A 21,125-nucleotide genomic window follows, 5' to 3' on the forward strand; every position below is an offset into this window, starting at 1 on the left:
CAGCCCTAACATGGGGAGGCTGTGGACAACGTAGGGTGCAAAGCTACATTCCTGCTTTTGACTGGGAAGGCGGGCTGAAGGGGCCATGCTGAGAACAGGGACCCTAGAAGGGCTGGGGGCAGGGTGGGGCATGTGGATGGATTTGCTGGGAACTAGAGAGGACCACCGGAGAAGGCAGTGGCACCCCACTCCAGTACTCTTGCCTGGAAAACCCATGGACGGAGGAGCCTGGAGGGCTGCCGTCCATGGGGTCGCTAAGAGTCGGACAGGACTGAGCGACTTCACTTTCACTTTTCACTTTCATGCACTGGAGAAGGAAATGGCAACCCGCTCCAGTGTTCTTGCCTGGAGAATCCCAGGGACGGGGGAGCCTGGTGGGCTGCCGTCTGTGGGGTCGCAGAGTCGGACACGACTGAAGGGACTTAGCAGCAGCACCAGGGAGGACCACAGGGCACTGTGTCACTCAGACAGGGTGAGGGGGCAATGGAGCGGCCCCCAGAAGTTCTTTTTATTCATTGGTTAGTTGGTTTGGTTGGCTGCACCTGGTCTTAGCTTTGGCACGCAAAGTCTTAGTTACGGCGTGAGGGATCCAGTTCCCTGACCAGGGATGGAACCCGGGCCCCCTGCACTGGGAGCGTGGAGTCTTAGCCACTGGACCAGCAGGGAAGGCCCTCCCAAGGGATCTTGCCGGCACCTGGGCCAACAACCCCTGTGTTCTCGGCTTCTCAGTCTAAACCCTCAAGTCTGAGCTTTGAGGAGTCTACCTCATTCTCTGCCTAGTGATTAGTAATGACTGCATATTACTGTTATTATTATTGTTGCTATTAATAGAAACAGCGACTAAAAGGCCTGCTTGGGGCTTTGCCAGCGTTTCCCGGGGCGATGAGGAAAGGCAGCCTGTGAGAAGGGTTCTGTGGCTATTATATTTGAGAAACACAGAGTCGTTGAGCAAAGCAAAGAGCCGGCCAGTTTGATCGGGAAAGCTTTTTGTCAGGCTGCTGTTTTGAAGCTCGCGGGATGGGCGGGCGAGAGAACACACCGGGCTCTTTCTGGGGCCGCTGAGGGGAGGAAACCCAGGCTCCCGCAGCCCACGCAGCAGGGCTAGGGCTCCAGGGCCCCCGAGAGCTGCCAGGCCAAGGCTTTCGGGCCCCGCCTCTTCTCAGCCCCGACCGCAGGCACAGACCTGGCGGGCTGCAGGGTCCCCAGGCCAGCCCTCCCTAGCTGAGTCCAGGTCTAAAGGTGAGCCTGTTCACTGCAGGAAATGAGACAAGGCAGGAGCGCATGAAGGGAAAGAAAGAACTGACCTTGTCAATTCCATCTCCGAAAGCAGGTGTAGCTCCAGGAAGAGATTCTAGGTGGGCATGGAAGTCAGGTTTTAGATGCATATTCATGACATGGGGAAGGCTCACAATATCCTGAGGGGAGAGGCAGGAACCGGCTGCTAAGGGCGTGGTCTGTCAAACACACATCAGACCTCAAAGACTTAGTGTGGAAAGAACGTAAAATAGGGGCTTCCCTGGTGGGTCAGTGGTAAAAGACTCCACCTGCCAATTCAGGAGACACAAGTTCAATCCCTGGTCCCAGAAGATCCCACAGGCGGCGGAACAGCTAAGCCCGTGGGCCACAACCACTGAGCCCGTGCCCTAGAGCCTGTGCTCAACACCAAAGGAAGCCACCACAATGGGAAGCTGGAGCATCGCAGCTGGAGCGTGGCCCCCACTTTCTGCAGCTAGAGAAAAAGCCCGCGCAGCAATGAAGACCCAGCTCAGTAGAAATAAATTTAAAAAAAAGATAGTAAAATATCTCATGTGTAAGTTCTCCCCGGATCACATTGAATCATAATGTTGCTGTTCAGTCACCAGTGAGTGTATGAAAGTCGCTCAGTCGTGTCCGACTCTTTGTGACACAATGGACTATACAGTCCGTGGAATTCTCCAGGCCACGATACTGGAGTGGGTGGCCATTCCCTTCTCCAAGGGATCTTCCCAACCCAGGGATCGAACCCAGGTCTCCCACATTGCAGGCAGATTCTTTACCAGCTGAGCTACCAGGGAATCCAGTTCAGTTGCTGAGTTGTGTCCAACTCTTTGCGACCCCATGGACTGCAGCACGCCAGGCTTCCCTGTCCTTCACCATCTCCAGGAGCTTGCTCAAACTCATGTCCATTGAGTCAGTGATGCCATCCAACCATCTCATCCTCTGTTGTCCCCTTCTATCTTGGAACTATCAAGCTAATCAGTCATCAAAATTGATTTCATCTGTCTTGGGTTTGTGGTGTTTTGTTTTTTTTTTAATGTGGCCTCTAGTAAATTGACAATTAAACACATTGCAGACATAATGTTTCTGTTGGGTCATGCCAGCAGGAATGGTGGCTCTTGTTTTATGATGATAACTGTACCAGGAATAACATTGTTCCTTATACTGGGGTGCCTCACAAGTTAGAGTCTCTTCAAGTTTTTAAAGTGTTTTTCTACTTAAAAGTAATTTTTCTTCATTAAAGAGAAAGCATAACTTAAGAAAAATAACTTAAGCCCATAATCCCCAGCTGCTGGAGTTCACCGCCAAGTGGCTAGGGCATGTCCTTGCAGCCTTTTCTTACTGCATGTATGCACACACCCAGTTCCTTGGCTGCTTTTTTTTTAAGTTCTATGAAGTCATAAGCACACTGTCTGCTATTTAGGGTTCTCCATTATCCCCTTAATATTCGAATGCAAGCATCTCCATGGCATAACTAGGCTGCGGAAAAGCTGTCTGATGGCTGCGCAGTCTCCCGTGCCTTGGTGTAACCAGCACAGTGATTGATGAGGAGAATCTGGAAAGATTAGGTTCTGTGTCCGACGCCCAGCCCAGCGCTGCGCCTTCCGCGGTCCTTCAGCCTCCACCCTGACAGGTGGCAGCCGAGTGCAGGGGTGAAGAGCCGGGACTCTGGAGCCAGACAACCTCGGTCGGACCCCAGATCTGCCAGCCCCTCCAGTGCATCCCTGGGCCAGTCACTGCGTCTCTCTGTGCTTCCACTTCCTCCCCCCTTGTCCCTTGTTCTGTCACTCAGCCGTTCCCATTCTCTGCTACCCCGCCAACTGCAGCACGCCAGGCCCCCCTGTCCATCACCAACTCCTGGAGCCTGCTCAAACTCACATCCATCGAGTCGGTGATGCCACCCAACCATCTCATCCTCTGTCGTCCCCTTCTCCTCCGGCCTTCAATCTTTCCCAGAATTGGGGTCTTTTCCGATGAGTCAGTTCTTCGCATCAGGTGGCCAAAGTATTGGAGCTTCAGCTTCAGCATCAATCCTTCCAATGAATATTCAGGATTGATTTCCTTTAAGACTGACTGGTTGGCTCTCCTTGCAGTCCAAGGGACTCTCAAGAGACTTCTCCAACACCACAGTTCGAAAGCATCAATTCTTCAGCGCTCAGCCTTCTTTAGGGTCCAGCTCTCACATCTGTACATGACTATTGGAAAAAATCCATAGCTTTGACTACATGAACCTTTGTCGGCAAAGTGATGTCTCTGCTTTTGAATACGCTGTCTAGGTTAGTCATCGTTTTCTTCTAAGGAGCAAGCATCCTTTATTTTTATGGCTACAGTCACTGTCCACAGTGATTTTGGACCCCGAGAAAAGAAAATTTGTCACTGTTACCACTTTTTCCCCATCTATTTGCCATGAAGTGATGGGACTGGATGCCATGATCTTAGTTTTTTGAATGTTGGGTTTTAAGCCAGCTTTCCCACTCTCCTCTTTCACCCTCATCTTCCCACTTCAGTTCAGTTCAGTTCAGTCGCTCAGTCGTGTCCGACCCTTTGCGACCCCATGAATCACAGCACGCCAGGCCACCCTGTCCATCACCAACTCCCAGAGTTCACTCAAACTCATGTCCATCGAGCCGGTGATGCCATCCAGCCACCTCATTCTCTGTCGTCCCCGTCTCCTCCCGCCCCCAATCCTTCCCAGCATCAGTCTTTTTCAGTGAGTCAACTCGTCGCATGAGGTGGCCAAAGTATTGGAGTTTCAGCTTTAACACTTAGATGGAGATAATTCATGACCACTCATGTGACACCCTCAAGGCTGAATGTGTGTTGGCCATCTGATATTAGAAAGGTATTCATATACAGCATATATCCTTATAGCACCCCCAAGGATCTCATACTTCTTAAATCTGGGAATGTTTCTAGAGTGGAATGTTTGACTAGTCACAAGAAGGGGATCCATAAAAGCTTTAAACAGCTTCACATGCGTTCTCATCAGGTTTTGCCACCAAATGGGGTTTGGTGCCAAAGTTCCTGAGAAACCTGGCTTCTGGAGCGCTATGGATTTCATAGTTGCTCTATGGATTTCAGGGTGATTTGTTGGATTAACTGAGTTGTTGGCTGTAAAGCATTTTGAATAGCTTCTGGCACCCAAGAAGTATCCGATGCATGTTAGCTGCTGGCATAACTTTGTTTTTTAATCTTTTGGCCATGCCATGCATCAGGTGGGATCTTTGTCCCCCAACCAGAGGCTGAACCCGTGCCCCCTGCATTGGCAGCACAGAATCAACAACAGGACGACTAGGGAAGTCCCTAACTGTTTTTAATCATTTTTGGTTTGGCCGTGCCCCAAAGCTTGTGAAATTTTAGTTCCTTGACCAGGGACCAAACTGGAGCCCTTGGCAGTGACAGCTTGGAGTTCTAATCACTGGATCACCAGGGGATTTCCTATATTTAATCTTTTTGATTAAATACTTTATATAGGATAAAATGCCTCCCATGTTATGGGTGGGCTTCCCTGGTGGCTCAGCTGGTAAAGAATCTGCCTGCAATGCTGGAGACCTGGGTTCAATTCCTGGGTAGGGAAGATCCCCTGGAGAAGGAAATGGCAACCCACTCCAGTACTCTTGCCTGGAAAATTCCATGGACAGAGGAGCCTAGTAGGCTACAGTCCATGGGGTCACAAAGAGTCGGACACGACTGAGTGACTTCACTATGTTATGGGTACAGTTTGGGGACTTTTGACAGTTGCATTCACTTTTGTAGCCACCACCCCAACTAGGGACATTTCTATCAGCCCAGGAACCCTGCTCCCTCGTGGCCCTTGGCAGACTGTCCTCCCCCTGCCCCGGAACATATACACACACGTGGAATGGACAGGGCTCTGTGGCACATGCTCCTTTGGGTCTGGCTGCTTTCACCCAACCTGATGCCCATGAGATCCATCCATGTTGTTGTGTCCAAAGTTTGTTCTTTTTCGTTGCTGAGCCATCATGTCCCATCCTGAAGACACAGAGTGTGGCTCTGGGCCCTGGTTCATTTCCGGCTTGGGCTGTAATGAACACAGATGCTGTGAGCACCCATCACAGGCTTTTGGATGGACATCTGCTGTCCTTTCTTGTGGGGAAATACTTGGGAACTGTAGTGGGGGGGCCGGGTCCCACGTAACTAACTCTCTGCTTCACTTTATAAGAAGAAAGCCTAAAACTACTTTCCCCAGTGACCTCATGGTCTTACAGCAAAGATGGAGACGTGGGGAGTCGTCGCCCGCGCCAGCACTCAGAGCTCTTTGATCCAGACATAGAGAACAGATTCCTGGTTGCCAAGGGGGAGGGGATGGGTTGGGAGTTTGAGATTAGCAGATGCAAACGATTATATATAGAATGGATAAACAATGTTTTACTGTATAGCACAGGGAACTATATTCAATATCCTGTGATAAACCATCATGGAAAAGAATAGAAAAAGAATGTGTGTTGTAGATATGTATATTTTTTTCATATATATGAATATATACATGTATTTTTCATGTATATATAACTGAATCACTTTGGTTTACAACAGAAATTAACCAACCATGAAAAGTGTTGGTCATTCAGGGTGTTTGACTCTCTGCAACCCCCTGGACTATATAGCCCACCAGGCTTCTCTGCCCATGGGCTTCTCCAGGCAAGAATCCTGGAGTGGGTTGCCATTCCCTTCTCCAGGGGATCTTCCCAACCCCGGGATCCAACCCAGGTCTCCCGCATTGCAGGCAGATTCTTTACTGTCTGAGCCACCAGGGAAGCCCAAACCAACCATACTTCAATAAAATAATTACAAAAAAAATCCTCTGTGGGCCACCCGGATAGTGTTAGTATCACCGATGGTGTTTCCCCTCCCCCACCCCAGGTGATCCGGACGGACACGTTCAAGCACCTTCGGCACCTGGAGATCCTACAGCTGAGCAAGAACCTGGTGCGCAAGATCGAGGTGGGCGCCTTCAACGGGCTGCCCAGCCTCAACACCCTGGAACTGTTCGACAACCGGCTGACGACGGTGCCCACGCAGGCCTTCGAGTACCTGTCCAAGCTGCGCGAGCTCTGGCTGCGGAACAACCCCATCGAGAGCATCCCGTCGTACGCCTTCAACCGCGTGCCCTCACTCCGCCGCCTCGACCTGGGCGAGCTCAAGCGGCTGGAGTACATCTCGGAGGCGGCCTTCGAGGGCCTGGTGAACCTGCGCTACCTCAACCTGGGCATGTGCAACCTCAAGGACATCCCCAATCTGACGGCCCTGGTGCGCCTGGAGGAGCTGGAGCTGTCTGGCAACCGGCTGGACCTCATCCGCCCGGGCTCCTTCCAGGGCCTGACCAGCCTGCGCAAGCTGTGGCTGATGCACGCCCAGGTGGCCACCATCGAGCGCAATGCCTTTGACGACCTCAAGTCGCTGGAGGAGCTCAACCTGTCCCACAACAACCTGATGTCGCTGCCCCACGACCTCTTCACGCCCCTGCACCGCCTGGAGCGCGTCCACCTCAACCACAACCCCTGGCACTGCAACTGCGACGTGCTATGGCTCAGCTGGTGGCTCAAGGAGACGGTGCCCAGCAACACGACGTGCTGCGCGCGCTGCCACGCGCCCGCAGGCCTCAAAGGGCGCTACATCGGCGAGCTGGACCAGTCGCACTTCACCTGCTACGCGCCGGTCATCGTGGAGCCGCCCACGGACCTCAACGTCACCGAGGGCATGGCCGCCGAGCTCAAGTGCCGCACCGGCACGTCCATGACCTCCGTCAACTGGCTGACGCCCAACGGCACCCTCATGACGCACGGCTCGTACCGCGTGCGCATCTCCGTGCTCCACGACGGCACGCTCAACTTCACCAACGTCACCGTGCAGGACACGGGCCAGTACACCTGCATGGTGACGAACTCGGCCGGCAACACCACGGCCTCGGCCACACTCAACGTCTCGGCCGTGGACCCCGTGGCGGCTGGAGGCGCCGGCAGCGCGGGCGGCGGTGGCGGCGGCGGCCCCGGGGGCGGCCCCGGGGGCGGGGGCGGCGGCGGCTACACCTACTTCACCACCGTGACGGTGGAGACCCTGGAGACGCAGCCCGGAGAGGAGGCCCTGCAGCCGCGCGGGACCGAGAAGGAGCCGCCGGGGCCCACGACGGACGGCGTCTGGGGCGGGGGCCGGCCCGGGGAGGGGGCCGGCGCGGCCTCCTCGTCCACCACGGCGCCCGCCCCGCGCTCCTCGCGGCCCACGGAGAAGGCGTTCACCGTGCCCATCACGGACGTGACGGAGAACGCCCTCAAGGACCTGGATGACGTCATGAAGACCACCAAGATCATCATCGGCTGCTTCGTGGCCATCACGTTCATGGCCGCCGTGATGCTCGTGGCCTTCTACAAGCTGCGCCGGCAGCACCAGCTGCACAAGCACCACGGGCCCACGCGCACGGTGGAGATCATCAACGTGGAGGACGAGCTGCCCGCCGCCTCCGCCGTGTCTGTGGCCGCCGCCGCCGCCGCGGGCGCGGGCGGCGCGGGCGGGGACAGCCACCTGGCCCTGCCCGCCCTGGAGCGCGACCACCTCAACCACCACCACTACGTGGCGGCCGCCTTCAAGGCGCACTACAGCAGCAACCCCGGCGGCGGGGGCTGCGGGGGCAAGGGCCCGCCCGGCCTCAACTCCATCCACGAACCTCTGCTCTTCAAGAGCGGCTCCAAGGAGAACGTGCAAGAGACGCAGATATGAAGCCAGGCCGGGGGGTGGGGCCCCCCGAGCGGGGAGGGGCCTCCCCGCAGCCCCAGCCCCGCACAGGGGAGCTCGGGGCAGGCAGCTCAAGGCCCCCACCCGCGTCCGGACCCCAGGGCGGCTCTCCAAGCGAGGACAGGGTGGGGCCCGGGGGAAGGAGCCCCCCGGCGGCCCCGGGCCCCGCCCCGCTGCCTGGCGGTGGGAGGGGCCGCGGGAGGGGCGTGGCCGGAAGCCTCGGCCTTTGCTCCTCGCTCTCCCGACCGACCGCTCCCGGCCCTCCGCCTTGCAGGGGAGAGAGGAGCTTTTCTGAGGGGCGTCCTCTCCCCTCGCCCCCAACAGCCCTCCTTTTACGGTTCATTTTTTGCAGTTTGACGCCTGTCCCCCACCCCACCCCCGCCCCATCCTACCCCTAACCCCCTGGAAACTGAAGAGACAGCCACGCGGTCAGAGCCTCCGGACACCCTGGCCCTGCCCCCGGGGGAGTCCACTCCCGGGCCCTGGCCCCCGTGGGCCAGGGATGGGGCGGTGTCAGCCCGTTATCCCCAGCCCTCTTCTGCCCCACAGACTCTTTTGATACTGAAGGGAGGTTTGCGTCAACGACTACCTGCTCTGTAATTACTTTAAAAAAAAAAAAACACGGAAAAAGTAAAAAAAAAAATTTTTTTTTTGTCATGGAAGCATGGAGGACAGAGAAAAAAGGGAACGTGGGTGGGCAGCTGGATGAGAAGACGGAAAACTCCAGGCCCTATCGGGAAGGTCGGCGGGGGAGCTGGCGCCCCCAGGTGGCCTTTGACCCTTACCCTTTCACCCCAGAGGCCCCAGAGAAGGCCTGGGTCGCCCACCTCTACCTAGCATTGTGTTTCATCTCCTCTCCCCTCACCTCCCACCTCACAGCAGGAATCCAGGAGGTTTGTTTCCTGGGGCTGCCCTTTCAAGGTACCCCAGAGTGGGTGGCTTAGAACCACAGTAATTTAGTGTCTCAGTTCAGAGTCCAAAGTCAAGGTAGGGGCAGAGCCATGCTCCCTCTGTAGAGAAGGGTCCTTCTCCGCCCCTTCTGGCTTCTGGTAGCCCCAGATGCTCCTTGACTGGTGGCAGTACCACCCCAGTCTCCACAGGGCATTCTTCCCCCTTCTCCACATCACCTTTCCTCTGCCTCTGTGCCCACCTCCCCTCCTTCTATGAGGTTGTTGTTTAGTCCCTATGTCGTGTCCGACTTTTGTGACCCCATGGACTGCAGCCCTCCAGGCTCCTCTGTCGATGGGACTTCCCAGGCAAGAATACTGGAGTGGGTTGCCACGCACTCCTGCAGGGGATCTTCCCAACTCAGGGATGGAACGGGCATCTCCTGCTTGGCAGGCAGGTTCTTTACCACTGAGCCACTTGGGAACCCCTCTTTATGAAGACAGCAGCCACACTGGATTGAGGACCACTGACTCCAGCATGATCTCGATCATCTGCAAAGATCCTATTTCCTACTAAGGTCATATTCACAGCTCCTGGAGCCGAGGACACAATTCAGCTCATCACAGAGCCAAACCCCAGAGGGTCCATCTCCACTGCAAACCCATTGGAGACACTGCCTCCGGAGAAAGCCGGCAGGGGAGGGAAGGAAGGGCATGAAGGGTGCTCAAGCTGCAGCTGGGGCCTGCTGGGCACGAGGGGGCTGCACTTCTGCCTGGTTAACTCAGAGGCACGAGGCAGAGTCCAGGCCGGGGGAGTAGGCGGGGGCTATGCTGTAGCTTCCCAGGTGGCACTAGTGGTAAAGAATCCGCCTGCCAGTGCAGGAGATGCAAGAGACGTGGGTTGGATCCCTGATTGAGGAAGATCCCCTGGAGGAGGGCATGGCAACCCACTCCACTATTCTTGTCTGGAGAAACCCATGGACAGAGGAGCCTGGCCGGCTAGAGTGCATGGGGTCATGAAGAGTCAGACACGATTGAAAAGATTTTGCAGGCTCGGACGCACGCTGTAACTCAGGAAGGCAGGGGCCGCACAGAGAGATGAGAGCCAGGCAGCGGAAGCAAACGACAGAGGTTGGCCAGGCCAGTGGGCAGATGCTGGTGGGGCCGGAGGAGGCCAAGGTGCCAGCGTTTCAACCTCCAGAGGGTCCCCTAGGGCAGCTTTTGCGTGCTGTGCAGACGAGCAGAGGCCAGTGGAAGCAGTACGAGGCACTGCTCCGGGCAGACTTCGCTGCGCACACAGGGGGCTCGGCCCCAGCAGCAGCTCGGGTCTCAGCCGCCTTTCTCCCCTGCGCCCCGCCTGGTCCGCGAACAGGGCAGGCCTGGCGCATGCGCAGGATGGCCAGGCCCCATGGCGTCCACGACTAAAGGTGGGGCGCGAGGAAGGCTGGAAGCCCCCGGGACCCCACCAGGGCCCTGTGTGCTCCCAGGGTCCTGGACTGGGTCCATGCTCCTGGCCCTCCGCCTCCTCCCCGCCTGTTTCTGAGCCACAGAATCTTATGTCTCCCCCACCTGGGGCTCTTAGAGCAAATTCTTCCCTTATCACCCGTGGCAGCCGCCTCTGCTGCGATGTGTCTGGGGTCCCCGGCCCTATTTGTCTGGCCTGTCTGCTAGGGACTCTCCTCTCAAGCGACGCCTGGCTCCCTCGCTCCCTCTTTCAGGCTCTTTCTCTCTCGTCCTCTTTCAGGGCCCGATCCTGGTTGCTATGGCAATGCTGCAGCGGGTACCAGGTGGTGGTTGGGGGCAGGGAGCCGAGAGTGCCGCAGCCTCCACCATTTCCGATGCCAGGCACCCTCGAGGCACAGTGGCGGGGGCTCATGGTGGGGGGGCACTCGGGTCCTCCCAGGTTTCTCCTTGGCCATGGAGGTGGCAAGAGGGGAGGGATGGGCATGGGAGTGAGGATATAAGGTGGCATCGTGGCTGGGGGCGGGGAGGATAAAAGGTGAGAAGTCAAGGTGAACAGAAGGATGAGCAGACTGGCGGGAGGCAGGTCTGGAGAGGGGCTGCGGGAATGGACTCCTTCCATGGGAGCTGGGGGCGGGGGTTGGGGGGTGTCGCTGAGGCTAAGATGAACGCAACTCCAGCTCCTGCTGCCTTGTGGGGAGATGGGCATGACCAGGCCAGGCCTCCCTCGGACTTTGCGGGAGATGAGGGCCTGGCCTGGCTGGGGACCGAATGGTAGCCAGCCCTGAGGAGGCAGGAGTGGGAGCTGGAGGGATGGAGATCCAGGAAAAGGTGGAGAGACAGCGATGGCAGAGAGACAGACACGAGATGGAGACAGAAAACCAAGGGAGGAAAATTCTGAGGAGGAACGTTGACAAGAATCCTGGGTGCCAAGGCACCGGTGGTGGCTGGGGTGGGGCAAGGATGGGGACTGGAAATGCAGACGCAAGGGGACAGACAGAGTCCAGAGTCCAGCGCCACCATCTCCTCTCCCCTGCTCCCAACCCTCTCTACCCCCAACCCAAGCAGGATGCAGTTTCCATGACAACCTGGCCGGCCAGAAAGGGGGGCGGGGGACTGCAGAGGAAATTTTCCACATCAGCAGGAAGACAGGAGGATGTGATTCAGAGAAAGAACAGGCTAGATGAGGGTGGGGGGGCACGACGCAGGGTCCTAGAACCCCAAACCATCTTGCCCACCGTCCCCAGGATCCTCCTTCTGCCCTATGCAGCACCCTCTCACCCCCACCTCTGGGCCACCACAGGGAAAGGGGAAGGCTAGGGAGAGGACCGAGGGTCAGAGTCCAAAGATCAACCGCTGCCCAAACCTCGTGTGTGGGGTGAGAGGGGCAGCGGGCAGCAGAGCTCAGACACAGACCACCAAATTCAAGGGCATGGCCCTCGACAGGGTCCCGAGGAAGGTGGGGATAGTGGGCTACGGCCGCCTCGGTGAGTCCTTGACTGTCTGGGGCCTCTCCCCCAGGGCCCTTTCTGGAGCCTGCATCCTCCACCAACATTCCTTTCATCTCTGTCTTAATCTGTGGCCTGGCTGATTCTGCCTAAGCATGTTCCACTCCCCACCGTGGGGTGGCCCCTCAGGGTCTCTGCCCTCCACCTGTTTTTGTGTCCCCCCCCCGGGTCCCTGTCCCCTCTGAGCCCCTGTCTCCTCCCTGAGTCCCTGTCCCCCTCTCTCTGGGTACCTGTCACCCCTCTGAGTCTCTTTGTTTCTCCCCAGGACAGTCCTTGGTCTCCCACTTGCTGATTCAGGGACCAGAACTGGGCCTAGAACTTGTTTTTGTCTGGAACCGTGATGCAGGACGAATGTCGGGGAGCGTACCCCCTTCCCTCCAGCTCCAGAACCTTGCTGCTATCGGGGAGAGGTCGGTGACCTTGTCATGAGAGAGCAGGACTCTCTGAAACTCTTATTCTGGCCTCCTTTAGGTGCTGTGTGCTCTCGGGCAAGTCCCTTACCCTCTTTGGTCCTGGCTCACCCAAACGTGAAACAGGACAACCCTCCGTCCTATTTCCCCTCCCAGGCCAGAGTGAAACATGACAGGCCTCCACAGACTCGGGGAACCTGGAGAGTGGGGGGAGGGCCAATACCTCTTCGAGGCCCTCCCCGCCTCTCTCCCCTCTCCCAGGCACCCTGACCTTGTGGTGGAAGTGGCCCATCCCAAAATAATCCAGGAATCTGGGGCAGAAATCCTGCGCTACGCCAATCTCCTGGTGAGCCCCGCCTCTTCCGCCTTGACGCCACCCCACCCTAAAGTAGGATCAGTCTCCTGACCTCAGCTCCCCGCTTCATCTGCCCCAGGTGGGGTCCCCCTCAGCCCTGGCTGACCAGGCCACAGAGCGGCAGCTCCTGGACGCTTCACATCGCTGGGGCCACGCTGTGTTCGTGGCCCGGGGGGCCCTGTGGGGTGCGGAGGACATCACCAGGTTGGACGAAGCCGGGGGCCTCCAGGTGAGGGCCCGCTGCACTCCCCGGAAATCAGAGGCGGCCCGCAGGCACACCCAGGCTCCCTGACCCCAGCTCTCACTTCCAGAGCCTCCGTGTCACCATGGCCACACACCCCGATGGCTTCCGGCTTGAGGGACCCCTGGCTACGATGCGCAGCACCAGGCCTCGCGCTGTGCTCTATGAAGGCCCTGTTCGGGGGCTCTGCCCCCACGCTCCCCGAAACTCCAACACCATGGCAGCCGCTGCCCTCGCCGCCCCCAGCCTGGGCTTCGACCGTGTGATCGGGGTGCTTGTGGCTGATTTCAGGTGAGCGGAGCTGAGTGGGGGTCTGGGCTGGGGCCGGACCAGCTAGACTGACCACCCTGCTTGCCCCAGCCTCAAGAACATGCACGTGGTGGATGTGGAGCTGAACGGACCCCCGGGCCCCACAGGCCGAAGCTTCGCTGTGCACACGCACAGAGAGAACCCCGCAGAACCAGGCGCTGTCACCGGCTCTGCCACTGTCACCACCTTCTGGCGCAGCCTCGTGGGTACGGCCAGGCTCCTCCCGGGCACTAGCGGCCCCTCTCCGCAAGCCCCAGGCAGAGCTTGATTCTCAGGCTTTCTGAGTGTGCAGTTCTGATTCCGTCTCTGTCGACTGATCTTTATTTCTGAGTCTCCTTAACCTTCTTCTCCACGACGTTGAGTCTACAGAACTCTCTCTCTCCAAGTCTCCTCCCCCAGCCTCTGCGTCCCTGTCTCTCGGGGACTCTAGCACGTGAGTCTCTCCACCCTCCGGGTCTCTATCCCTCTTCCTCTCGGCTTTGGCCCCTCTCTCTGGGTCTCTGCTCCACTCTGAGTCTCAGTCCCTCCCTCTAGGTCTTTCTCCGGCCCCACGGTGGTCGGCCCCTTCTTCCAGGTGTCTGTCACTCCTCATCTCTCTGTCTTAGCCTTTCATTCCCCGTATCTCCCCCGCAGGCTGCTGCCAGCTTCCCTCCAAGCCGGGGATCCATCTCTGCTGAGAAGCCTTCCCCTTCCCAAGAGGACATCCTCATCTCATTGTTTACCTCCCACCACCACCGACCCACTGCTGCCCTGGCCTCAGTGTCCCCAGACATCCCTCTGGTCTCAGTAAACATTGGAGGCTCTTCTTCCTGCGTGGTCTGGTGTCTGATCACTTTCCCTTTCGTGACGTCACGCTGCGTTGTCACACTAGGCATGACGCCAGCCCAGGGAGCGGACGTACAGGGAAGTAACGCCCCTCGAAGCTATCGCGAGAGCCTCCTCACTGCGTTTCCCAAAATCTTCCGAGCAGCAGGGGGCGTGGAACTGTGAGGAGAGGACCGACTTAGGGCACATTTCCGGGACTCCTAGAAGGGCCGACGGAAGTTGTAGTCCCGCGTTCCTGGGGCGACAGCGGACTTCCGGGCCACGCTGCCCGGACGTTCCGTAAGGAGCTCGCGCTCTCGCCGGGGTCGCCGGGAATCGTAGTCCGACTCGCGGGGGCCGCCGGGAGCTGTAGTCCGTCCCACCTGCCCAGTCAGCGCTGTGCCGCCCGCCCTGCGCTCTCGGAGCCCGGAGCCGCCGCCCGGGGGGATGCGGCAGCCCCCGGTTTGGGGGAACAGAGAGGCAGGAGGGGTGAGGGGCTTTTCCAGGCAGCGGAACGGGCGAGCGCCATGGTTGGGGTACAGGTCGGGGAGACAGCTCTGTTACACGTTGTCTGGGGAGGGGGGCCCTGTTACCAGGTGACAGGAGGAGAGAACTCTGTTGGTTGGTGACAGGGGAGGGGAGTCTTCTGTTGCTAGGCGACCAGAAGAGACCCTGTTACCTAGAGACGGGGAGGAGGCTTCCTCTATTGCTAAGTAACCAGAGGAGAGCCTGGTTACCTAGTAGGGGGCAAGTGGGGGTGGTGGCTTCTCTGTTGCTAGGTAACCAGAGAGGAGGCCTGTTACCTAGGGACAGGGGAGGGGAGTTCTCTGTTGCTAGGTGACCACCACAGGGACCCATTCACTTAGGGATGTGGCAGGGACGGGGGTGGTGGTCCTCTGTTGCTAAGCGAGAGAAGAGAGAGCTTTTTTCCTAGAAATAGGGAATGGAGGTACTCTGTTGCCAGGAGATCGTCAGAGTCAGGGGCCCCTCAGGCTGCCCGAGCCCCCACTCAATGACGGTGCCCCCAAGGGCCTGCTGGCAGGTTGGGCTTCCAGATCCCAGACTCCTGAGCACCTTCTCCCCCCACCCCTCCAAGCAGGAGCCGAGGACGGCATGTCCCAGGCCCCAGGAGCTCAGCCAAGCCCGCCCTCCGTGTACCACGAACGGCAACGCCTGGAGCTCTGTGCCGTCCATGCCCTCAACAACGTCCTGCAGCAGCAGCTCTTCAGCCAGGAGGCTGCCGATGAGATCTGCAAGAGGTGACCATCACCCACCCCAACCCCTGGAGAAGCAGGGCTCACGGAGGCGGGGACACCCACCTGGGTCTCGGAGCAAAGCAAGGCCCGGGGCAGAGCCCTGTGGCTTTCTGCTGCTCCATTCCCTGCCCGGCTTGACTCAGGGACTCAGAGGCCGAGATGTTACCCAGGCGTCTGCTCACCCCGCTGACCTCAGCCCCTGACCAGGCCTCAGCCTTTTACCTGGGCCCTCATCCTCACTCTCTTCCCACCTCCCAGCTGCTGGTTAATCTCCTTCAGTCCCGGCTACACGGGGCTCCAGCACTGCCCCTGCCCCTCCCACGCTCCCAGTCCTCTCGTGGCTTCCCCAGAACCCCTGGCAGAAGCCCCAGGCTCTGCACCCAGCCTGACAACCAAAACCCTGTGTGCTGTGGTCCGCACCCATCTCTGCAGCTTTGTATCTCACTGCTTGCTTCCAGACAAATTCCCCTCTAGTCTCTGAATGGGCCCCACATGGTGCCTCTGGGCCTTTGCACAGGCTGTTCTTGCTGCCTGGCACGGCTCTCTCTTCTTGGCAGCCTGGAGTGTGCCGCCTCACTATTCCGGACTTCAAACATCACTTCTTTGTTATTTCTCTGCCTGAGCCCCTCCTCTCTGGCCCCGCCGCCTTCTGGACCCTCCCCTCCAGTCAGTCCCCCGTGTGATCCTGCGCCCCCAGATGACCTTTTCTCCCCATCCCTTGCTCACAGCCCTCCCATGCCTCCCCCACCACCATCCTCAGGCCGAGTCCCAGCACCTCAGACTGATTATTTTAGAATGTATTCATCCCCTCCCATCATTCAGAACAGGAATCAATCAACTCTTTCATGGCCCGGCCTTGCTGGAGACTCAGAGATGAGTCTGCTGTGAGCCCCTGCCCTAAGGGAAGCCAGGGAAACAGATACACAGAAAAAGAATACACAACTTTCCCCCTCTCCAGCCCCTCCCCTTGCCTTGCCCCCCAAAGGCCCGGAGACAGAACAAAGTTCCCTTTGTCTCAAGGAGGCAGGGCCCAGAGACAAGTGGGCTGGAGGACAGCTGGAGGGAAGGGGGGGGCGGGGGCAGGAGCACAGGAGATGCGGTGGGTCAGGTGGCCGCAAGGAATGGGGCGGGCATGAAGCCAGGAGGCCAGCAGGGCCCAGATCCTGCAGGGACAGCTGGGGGCTGGGGTTCTCTCCTGGGGTGACGGGGGTGCCAGGCAGGGCTGGGGCAGAGGCAGCGCTGGGTGTAGGAGGAGCCCCTAGGAGGGGGGAGATTGGAAGCTGGTGAGGGTCCAGGAGGAGGGCAAGGCCTAAGCAGAGCTGTGGGTGGGGGACAGGGCCTACTTCGCTGAGGACAGGACGAGAGTCAGGGGACAGGAGGAACATGGCTGGGGGTGATGAGTTGGTAAAGGGTTGAAGAGAGGGAAGAGTCCCATGGCTGGGTGACTCACAGACCCTGGGACACTTTGGCTCTATGGGGGAGGGGGAGGCCTTCTCAGGAACCCCCAACTCAGGAGGCCCTGACCACCTCCCACTCAGGTTGGCCCCAGACTCCCGGCTGAACCCCCATCGCAGCCTCCTGGGCACCGGCAACTATGATGTCAACGTGATCATGGCCGCCCTGCAGGGGCAGGGCCTGGCTGCCGTGTGGTGGGACCGAAGGAGGTGCGGGCCATAGCGCCGCGTCAGGCGTGCTGAGCTGGGCGCAGTGGGTGCGGTGTGACGGTGGCTGGTGGGGGACAAAGCGGGGGGCGGGGACGGGTGGATGGGAAGGAGGAAGGAAGGGGCCGATGGGTGGAGGGTTTGCAGCGGTGGTGGCTGGCCAGCTGAGGGCTCGGGAGGTGGTAGAGGGACGGTCACGGGGTGAGCTGATGGCTGGATGATGGGCAGATTGTGGGTAAGTGGATGGTGAATGGGTAGGTTGGGTGACGGGCTATATGAATGGATGGGTGGTTGAATGAAAGATAAAGGATGCGTCGTTGATGCGTGTGGGCGCACACCCAGTCACTGGGCCGTGTCCGGGTCTTTGCGACCCCGTGGACTGCTGCCTACCAGGCTCCTCTGTCCATGGGATTTTCCAGGCAAGAGTACGGGAGTGGGTGGCCATTGCCTTCTCCAGCTGATAGGCAGTGGATACCAAACATCCAAGATGGTCGGTCGGATGGACAGATGGAAAGAGTGGATGAAGAGTTGGGTGGGTGTTAGAGGAGATGTTGGGCTGCCGGCTGGCTGGCTGCGGGTTGATTGCATCAGGGGGTGGATGAGTGGGTCAAGGAAGAGCGTGAATGGTGGGTGACTGGTCTGTGGCTGGGAGGCTTGGATGTGTGGGTGGTGTATAATGGATGGATGATGGATGATGGCAGATGTGTCAGGAGTGCATGGGGAGGGGGTGGATGGTGGAGTTGTTGGGTAGGTGGTGCTTCGGGGCTTGGTTGGGTTGGGTGCATGACTCGTGGGTAATGAATGGTCATGCAGATGGGGGTGAAGGTGACTTGTTGGGTGGGTGACTGACTGGGAGGTCTGGGTCGGTGGGCAGCAGGTGAGTGGAAGGAAGCAAAGGGTGGGCTGATGGAGGCGAGTCCCTGGGTGGGCTCGGGCGCCCACCACCACCACCAGCCCGGGCCCCACACACCGGGTCATGTCGGGTCAGCGGGGACCTGCCCAGGGCGGGGGGCTCTGACGGCAGCGTCCCTGCCCCGCCCGCAGGCCCCTGTCCCAGCTGGCGCTGCCCCGGGTGCTGGGGCTGATCCTGAACCTGCCCTCGCCTGTCTCGCTGGGGCTGCTGTCTCTGCCCCTGCGCCGGCGGCACTGGGTGGCCCTGCGCCAGGTGGACGGCATCTACTACAACCTGGACTCCAAGCTGCGGGCGCCTGAGGTGCTGGGCGATGAGGATGGCGTCAGGTGAGGGCTGGGGGGCACAGCCCCAGGGCTGGGGGCCACAGGGAGGCGGCCTGTTCCCCCCACCCCCACCAGGCCTCAGCCTTCCCATGTCTGCACACAGGGCCTTCCTGGCGGCCGCACTGGCTCAAGGCCTGTGCGAGGTGCTACTGGTGGTGACCAAGGAGGTGGAGGAGCAGGGCTCCTGGCTGCGGGCAGACTGACCGCAGGAAGAGGGGCCCACGGCTGCCCACCCAGAGTGGCCCCCGTGACCACATCAGCCTCCTGAGCAAGCGCCGGGGCCAGGGCAGGACACCTCATGGACCCAGCGGAGACCCCAGCCCCTGCCCCATACCCCCCACCCCCTGCCCTGCCTCATACCGCTGCTGCCTCAATAAACCCGGTAATTTGCTCCCGGCCTGGCCCATGTCTCACCGGGGACCCCTCTCCTTCAGTTTATCAGAGAGACCTAAGCAGGTTAGGCTACCTCCTGCGATGCACTCACCTCTCAGGGCCTGTTTCCTCATGGGGATGGAGCAGGGCTGCACAGGGGAAAAGCAATGCAAATCCTTGCCCTCTGAAGGCACGATGACGGGAGACAGGAACAAACAATCGGTGCAGGCCAGAGCGTACAGGGAGATGAGCCCCACGGAGAAGGTGAGGGCTGACTTCTCAACGCCCAGCCTGTCCACCAACTGGCAGTCATGGCCCGGAAGGACATCTCTGGCCTCATCCAGGAACCTGCGAGTCTGGCTAATCCGCTGACCTCAAAGGCGGGAAATTGTCCTGCGTGGTCTGGGTCAGCCCAATATCATCCCAAGTGTCCTTAAAAGTGAAGGAGGCAGTGGGACTTCTCTGGTGGTGGTGAAGTATGGTTAAGACTCTGCGCTTCCACTGCAGGGTTGGGGGAGGTTCAGTACCTAGTTGGGGAACTATGATTCCACACACAGTGCAGTGCAGCCAAAAAATTTTTAAAAAAAGGAAGAGAGGCAGGAGAGGAGAATCAGGGAAAGACAAGTGATGAAGATGCTACATGGGAGGCTCAGGGTGGGGGCTGGGGGTGTCTGAAGACAAGAGGGGGTCACGAGCCAGGAAACAAGAAGCCTCTAGGAGCTGGAAAATCAAAGTGTGAGTCATGTCCTATGGACTGCAGCCCTCCAGGCTCCTCTGTCCATAGATTTCTCCAGGCAAGAATATTGGAGTGGGTTGCCGGGTCCTCTGCCAGGGGATCTCCCCGGCCCAGGGATCTAACCTGGGTCTCCCTCACTGTGGGCAGATTCTTTACTGATTGAGGTGAGGGGTCTTGGGCAGGGCTGGCTCTGGGAGGTGGTGTCTCCAGGAAGCCAGTGGGAAGGGTGGGAGGGGCCATTCCAGAATTAGAAACAGCCCCCAAGGAGACCTGGAATGTTTCTCCTGTATCTATCTGAGGAGGTGATTAGAGATAAGGGTAGATCCTGGCAGGCCCATTGCCCACAGGGCCTCCAAGAGCAGCTGGACTTGGCCCAGGGCAAAGCTGTGAGCAGGGGTGGGGCGAATCGGTCCTGGATACAGAAAGACCTCTCTGGGGCCACGTGGGGGCAGGCTGGAGGCCTAGGAGGAGGCTGAGGGTCCCCGTGGGAAGAGATGAGGCTGAGTCAGGACCCTGATGGCAGAACAGAAGTGACAAGAGGGTCAGGGCAAGCTCTGGGGGTGAGGTAACAGGCAGGGAAGGAGGGACCCCGGGGTCTGGCCCTGGGGGACCATGGTGCCACCCCAACAGACAGGACCCTGGGGTAGAGCGGCTGCAGGGGGCACACTGCCCTTGGTAGGATGCAAGGGGTATGACTGGCCGGGAGACATCAGGAGAAGAGGACCAGGGTCAGGGACCCAGGAGGTGGCTCTAGGGGTCACAGGCCTGACCCAGGGGGCATGAGCATAAGCGCAGGAAGTGGGAAACGTGGGCACCTCATTCAGTGCCAAGCAGAAATGGGGGACCCAGAGGCACAGGGAGGCTGTGGGCAGGGAGAGGCAGGCAGGGCCCCAACTCGGGGTGTCTCCCCACCCCCGCCTCAGGCTGCGCTCCACCCATGCAGTAGATTCATCCAAGTTGGGGGGACACAAGGAGGAACGTGGGGAGCAGGTGCTGGCGGGACGCAATGGCCCGTGGTGATGGGGAGACTTGGGCTTGGCAGATTCTGGCTCCCAAGGCTTCAGCAGTCAAAGGGCAACTGGTAAAAGCAAAAAGTCAAGCTGCACGAGGAACCTCCCCGGTGGTCCAGTGGCTAAGACTCCAGGCTCCCAATGCCAACGGGGGTGGGGTGGGGGGTCAAGGTTCAATCCCTGGTCTCCCCAGGTGGGAACTCTATCCCACATGTAGCAACTAAGAGTTCATATACCGCCCCTGAGACCTGCAGCAGACAAAGCTTTAAATATAAAGCACCGTCAAGCAGCAGGAGCAGGAAAACTGCCTGGCTCCCGGGGCACCCCAGCTCTGGGGGCTCCCCGGCCCCACTCCCCCAGGCTCTGATCTGGCCCCCTTGGTGTCCCTGCCTTGGGCTGTCTTTCCCGGTGTTTCTCTCTCAGCTTCTGTCTGTCTGTCTGCCTGGGCCCTCCGCGACCCACTCCCCCGCCCCGTGCCTGTCGCCTGTCCTGTCAGGTCCCAGACAGCCTGGCTGGGCTCCCTGAGTGTTTCTATTCCTGGGCCTGAGTGATCTTCCCAGGTGCCTTCTCCGCGGTGGCCTAATATGGTCCGAGGAGCGGGAGCCTTGGGGCAGCGGGGTGGGGACGGGTTGGGGGCTGGGGGTCCAGGTCAGCCGCCCTCCTCCTACTCCCAGCCCCATCTCAGGTGCTCAGCCCTCCTGCTCTGCACAGGCTAGAGCACCAGCAGGCCGGGCGGTGCACGGATTGAGCACCTACTGTTTGCCGCTTAGGGTGGATGCAGGACCACCCCATACAGCCTCTCTGGCCCCCACCTGCTGACGACCCCCCTACCCCCGCTTCTCACAAGCCTGTTCCTTGTCCCCAGGATGCCCAGC

At 59.2% G+C, this 21,125-nt stretch overlaps 3 protein-coding genes across 5 annotated transcripts in view; all 3 read left to right on the top strand.

Annotated features, from left to right (window-relative positions):
- The window catches only part of LRRC4B (leucine rich repeat containing 4B), a 42,157-nt gene extending 33,533 nt beyond the window's left edge, over window positions 1-8,624 (top strand). For both annotated transcript variants that reach the window (XM_055411407.2, XM_055411406.2), the window contains exon 3: window positions 6,139-8,624. In XM_055411407.2, the coding sequence (XP_055267382.2) occupies window positions 6,139-7,989 (1,851 nt within the window). In that variant the 3' untranslated portion in view covers window positions 7,990-8,624. The remainder of the gene's footprint in view (window positions 1-6,138) is intronic.
- A 3,026-nt stretch (window positions 8,625-11,650) lies between these two features.
- Window positions 11,651-13,902, top strand: ASPDH (aspartate dehydrogenase domain containing). Its single transcript, XM_055411528.2, has 7 exons — window positions 11,651-11,839; window positions 12,126-12,270; window positions 12,532-12,616; window positions 12,705-12,854; window positions 12,937-13,157; window positions 13,227-13,381; window positions 13,809-13,902. The coding sequence occupies exons 1-7, from the start codon at window positions 11,785-11,787 to the stop codon at window positions 13,850-13,852; spliced, it is 855 nt and encodes a 284-aa protein (XP_055267503.1). The 5' UTR covers window positions 11,651-11,784; the 3' UTR covers window positions 13,853-13,902.
- Window positions 13,903-14,267: 365 nt separating this feature from the next.
- Window positions 14,268-18,523, top strand: JOSD2 (Josephin domain containing 2). Of its 2 annotated transcripts, XM_055411527.2 has the most exons (5): window positions 14,273-14,468; window positions 15,079-15,238; window positions 16,774-16,899; window positions 17,941-18,135; window positions 18,236-18,523. In XM_055411527.2, the coding sequence occupies exons 2-5, from the start codon at window positions 15,093-15,095 to the stop codon at window positions 18,333-18,335; spliced, it is 567 nt and encodes a 188-aa protein (XP_055267502.1). In that variant the 5' UTR covers window positions 14,273-14,468; window positions 15,079-15,092; the 3' UTR covers window positions 18,336-18,523. The 2 variants fall into 2 exon arrangements, with proteins under 2 accessions (XP_055267501.1, XP_055267502.1); XM_055411526.2 differs by lacking the exon at window positions 16,774-16,899 and having other exon boundaries at window positions 14,268-14,468.
- Window positions 18,524-21,125: the final 2,602 nt, after the last annotated feature.

The sequence above is a fragment of the Moschus berezovskii genome, chromosome 22 (assembly GCF_049115385.1).
Source record: "Moschus berezovskii isolate FMDL1 chromosome 22, NW_MosBer_1.0, whole genome shotgun sequence".
NCBI classification, from domain to species: domain Eukaryota; kingdom Metazoa; phylum Chordata; class Mammalia; order Artiodactyla; family Moschidae; genus Moschus; species Moschus berezovskii.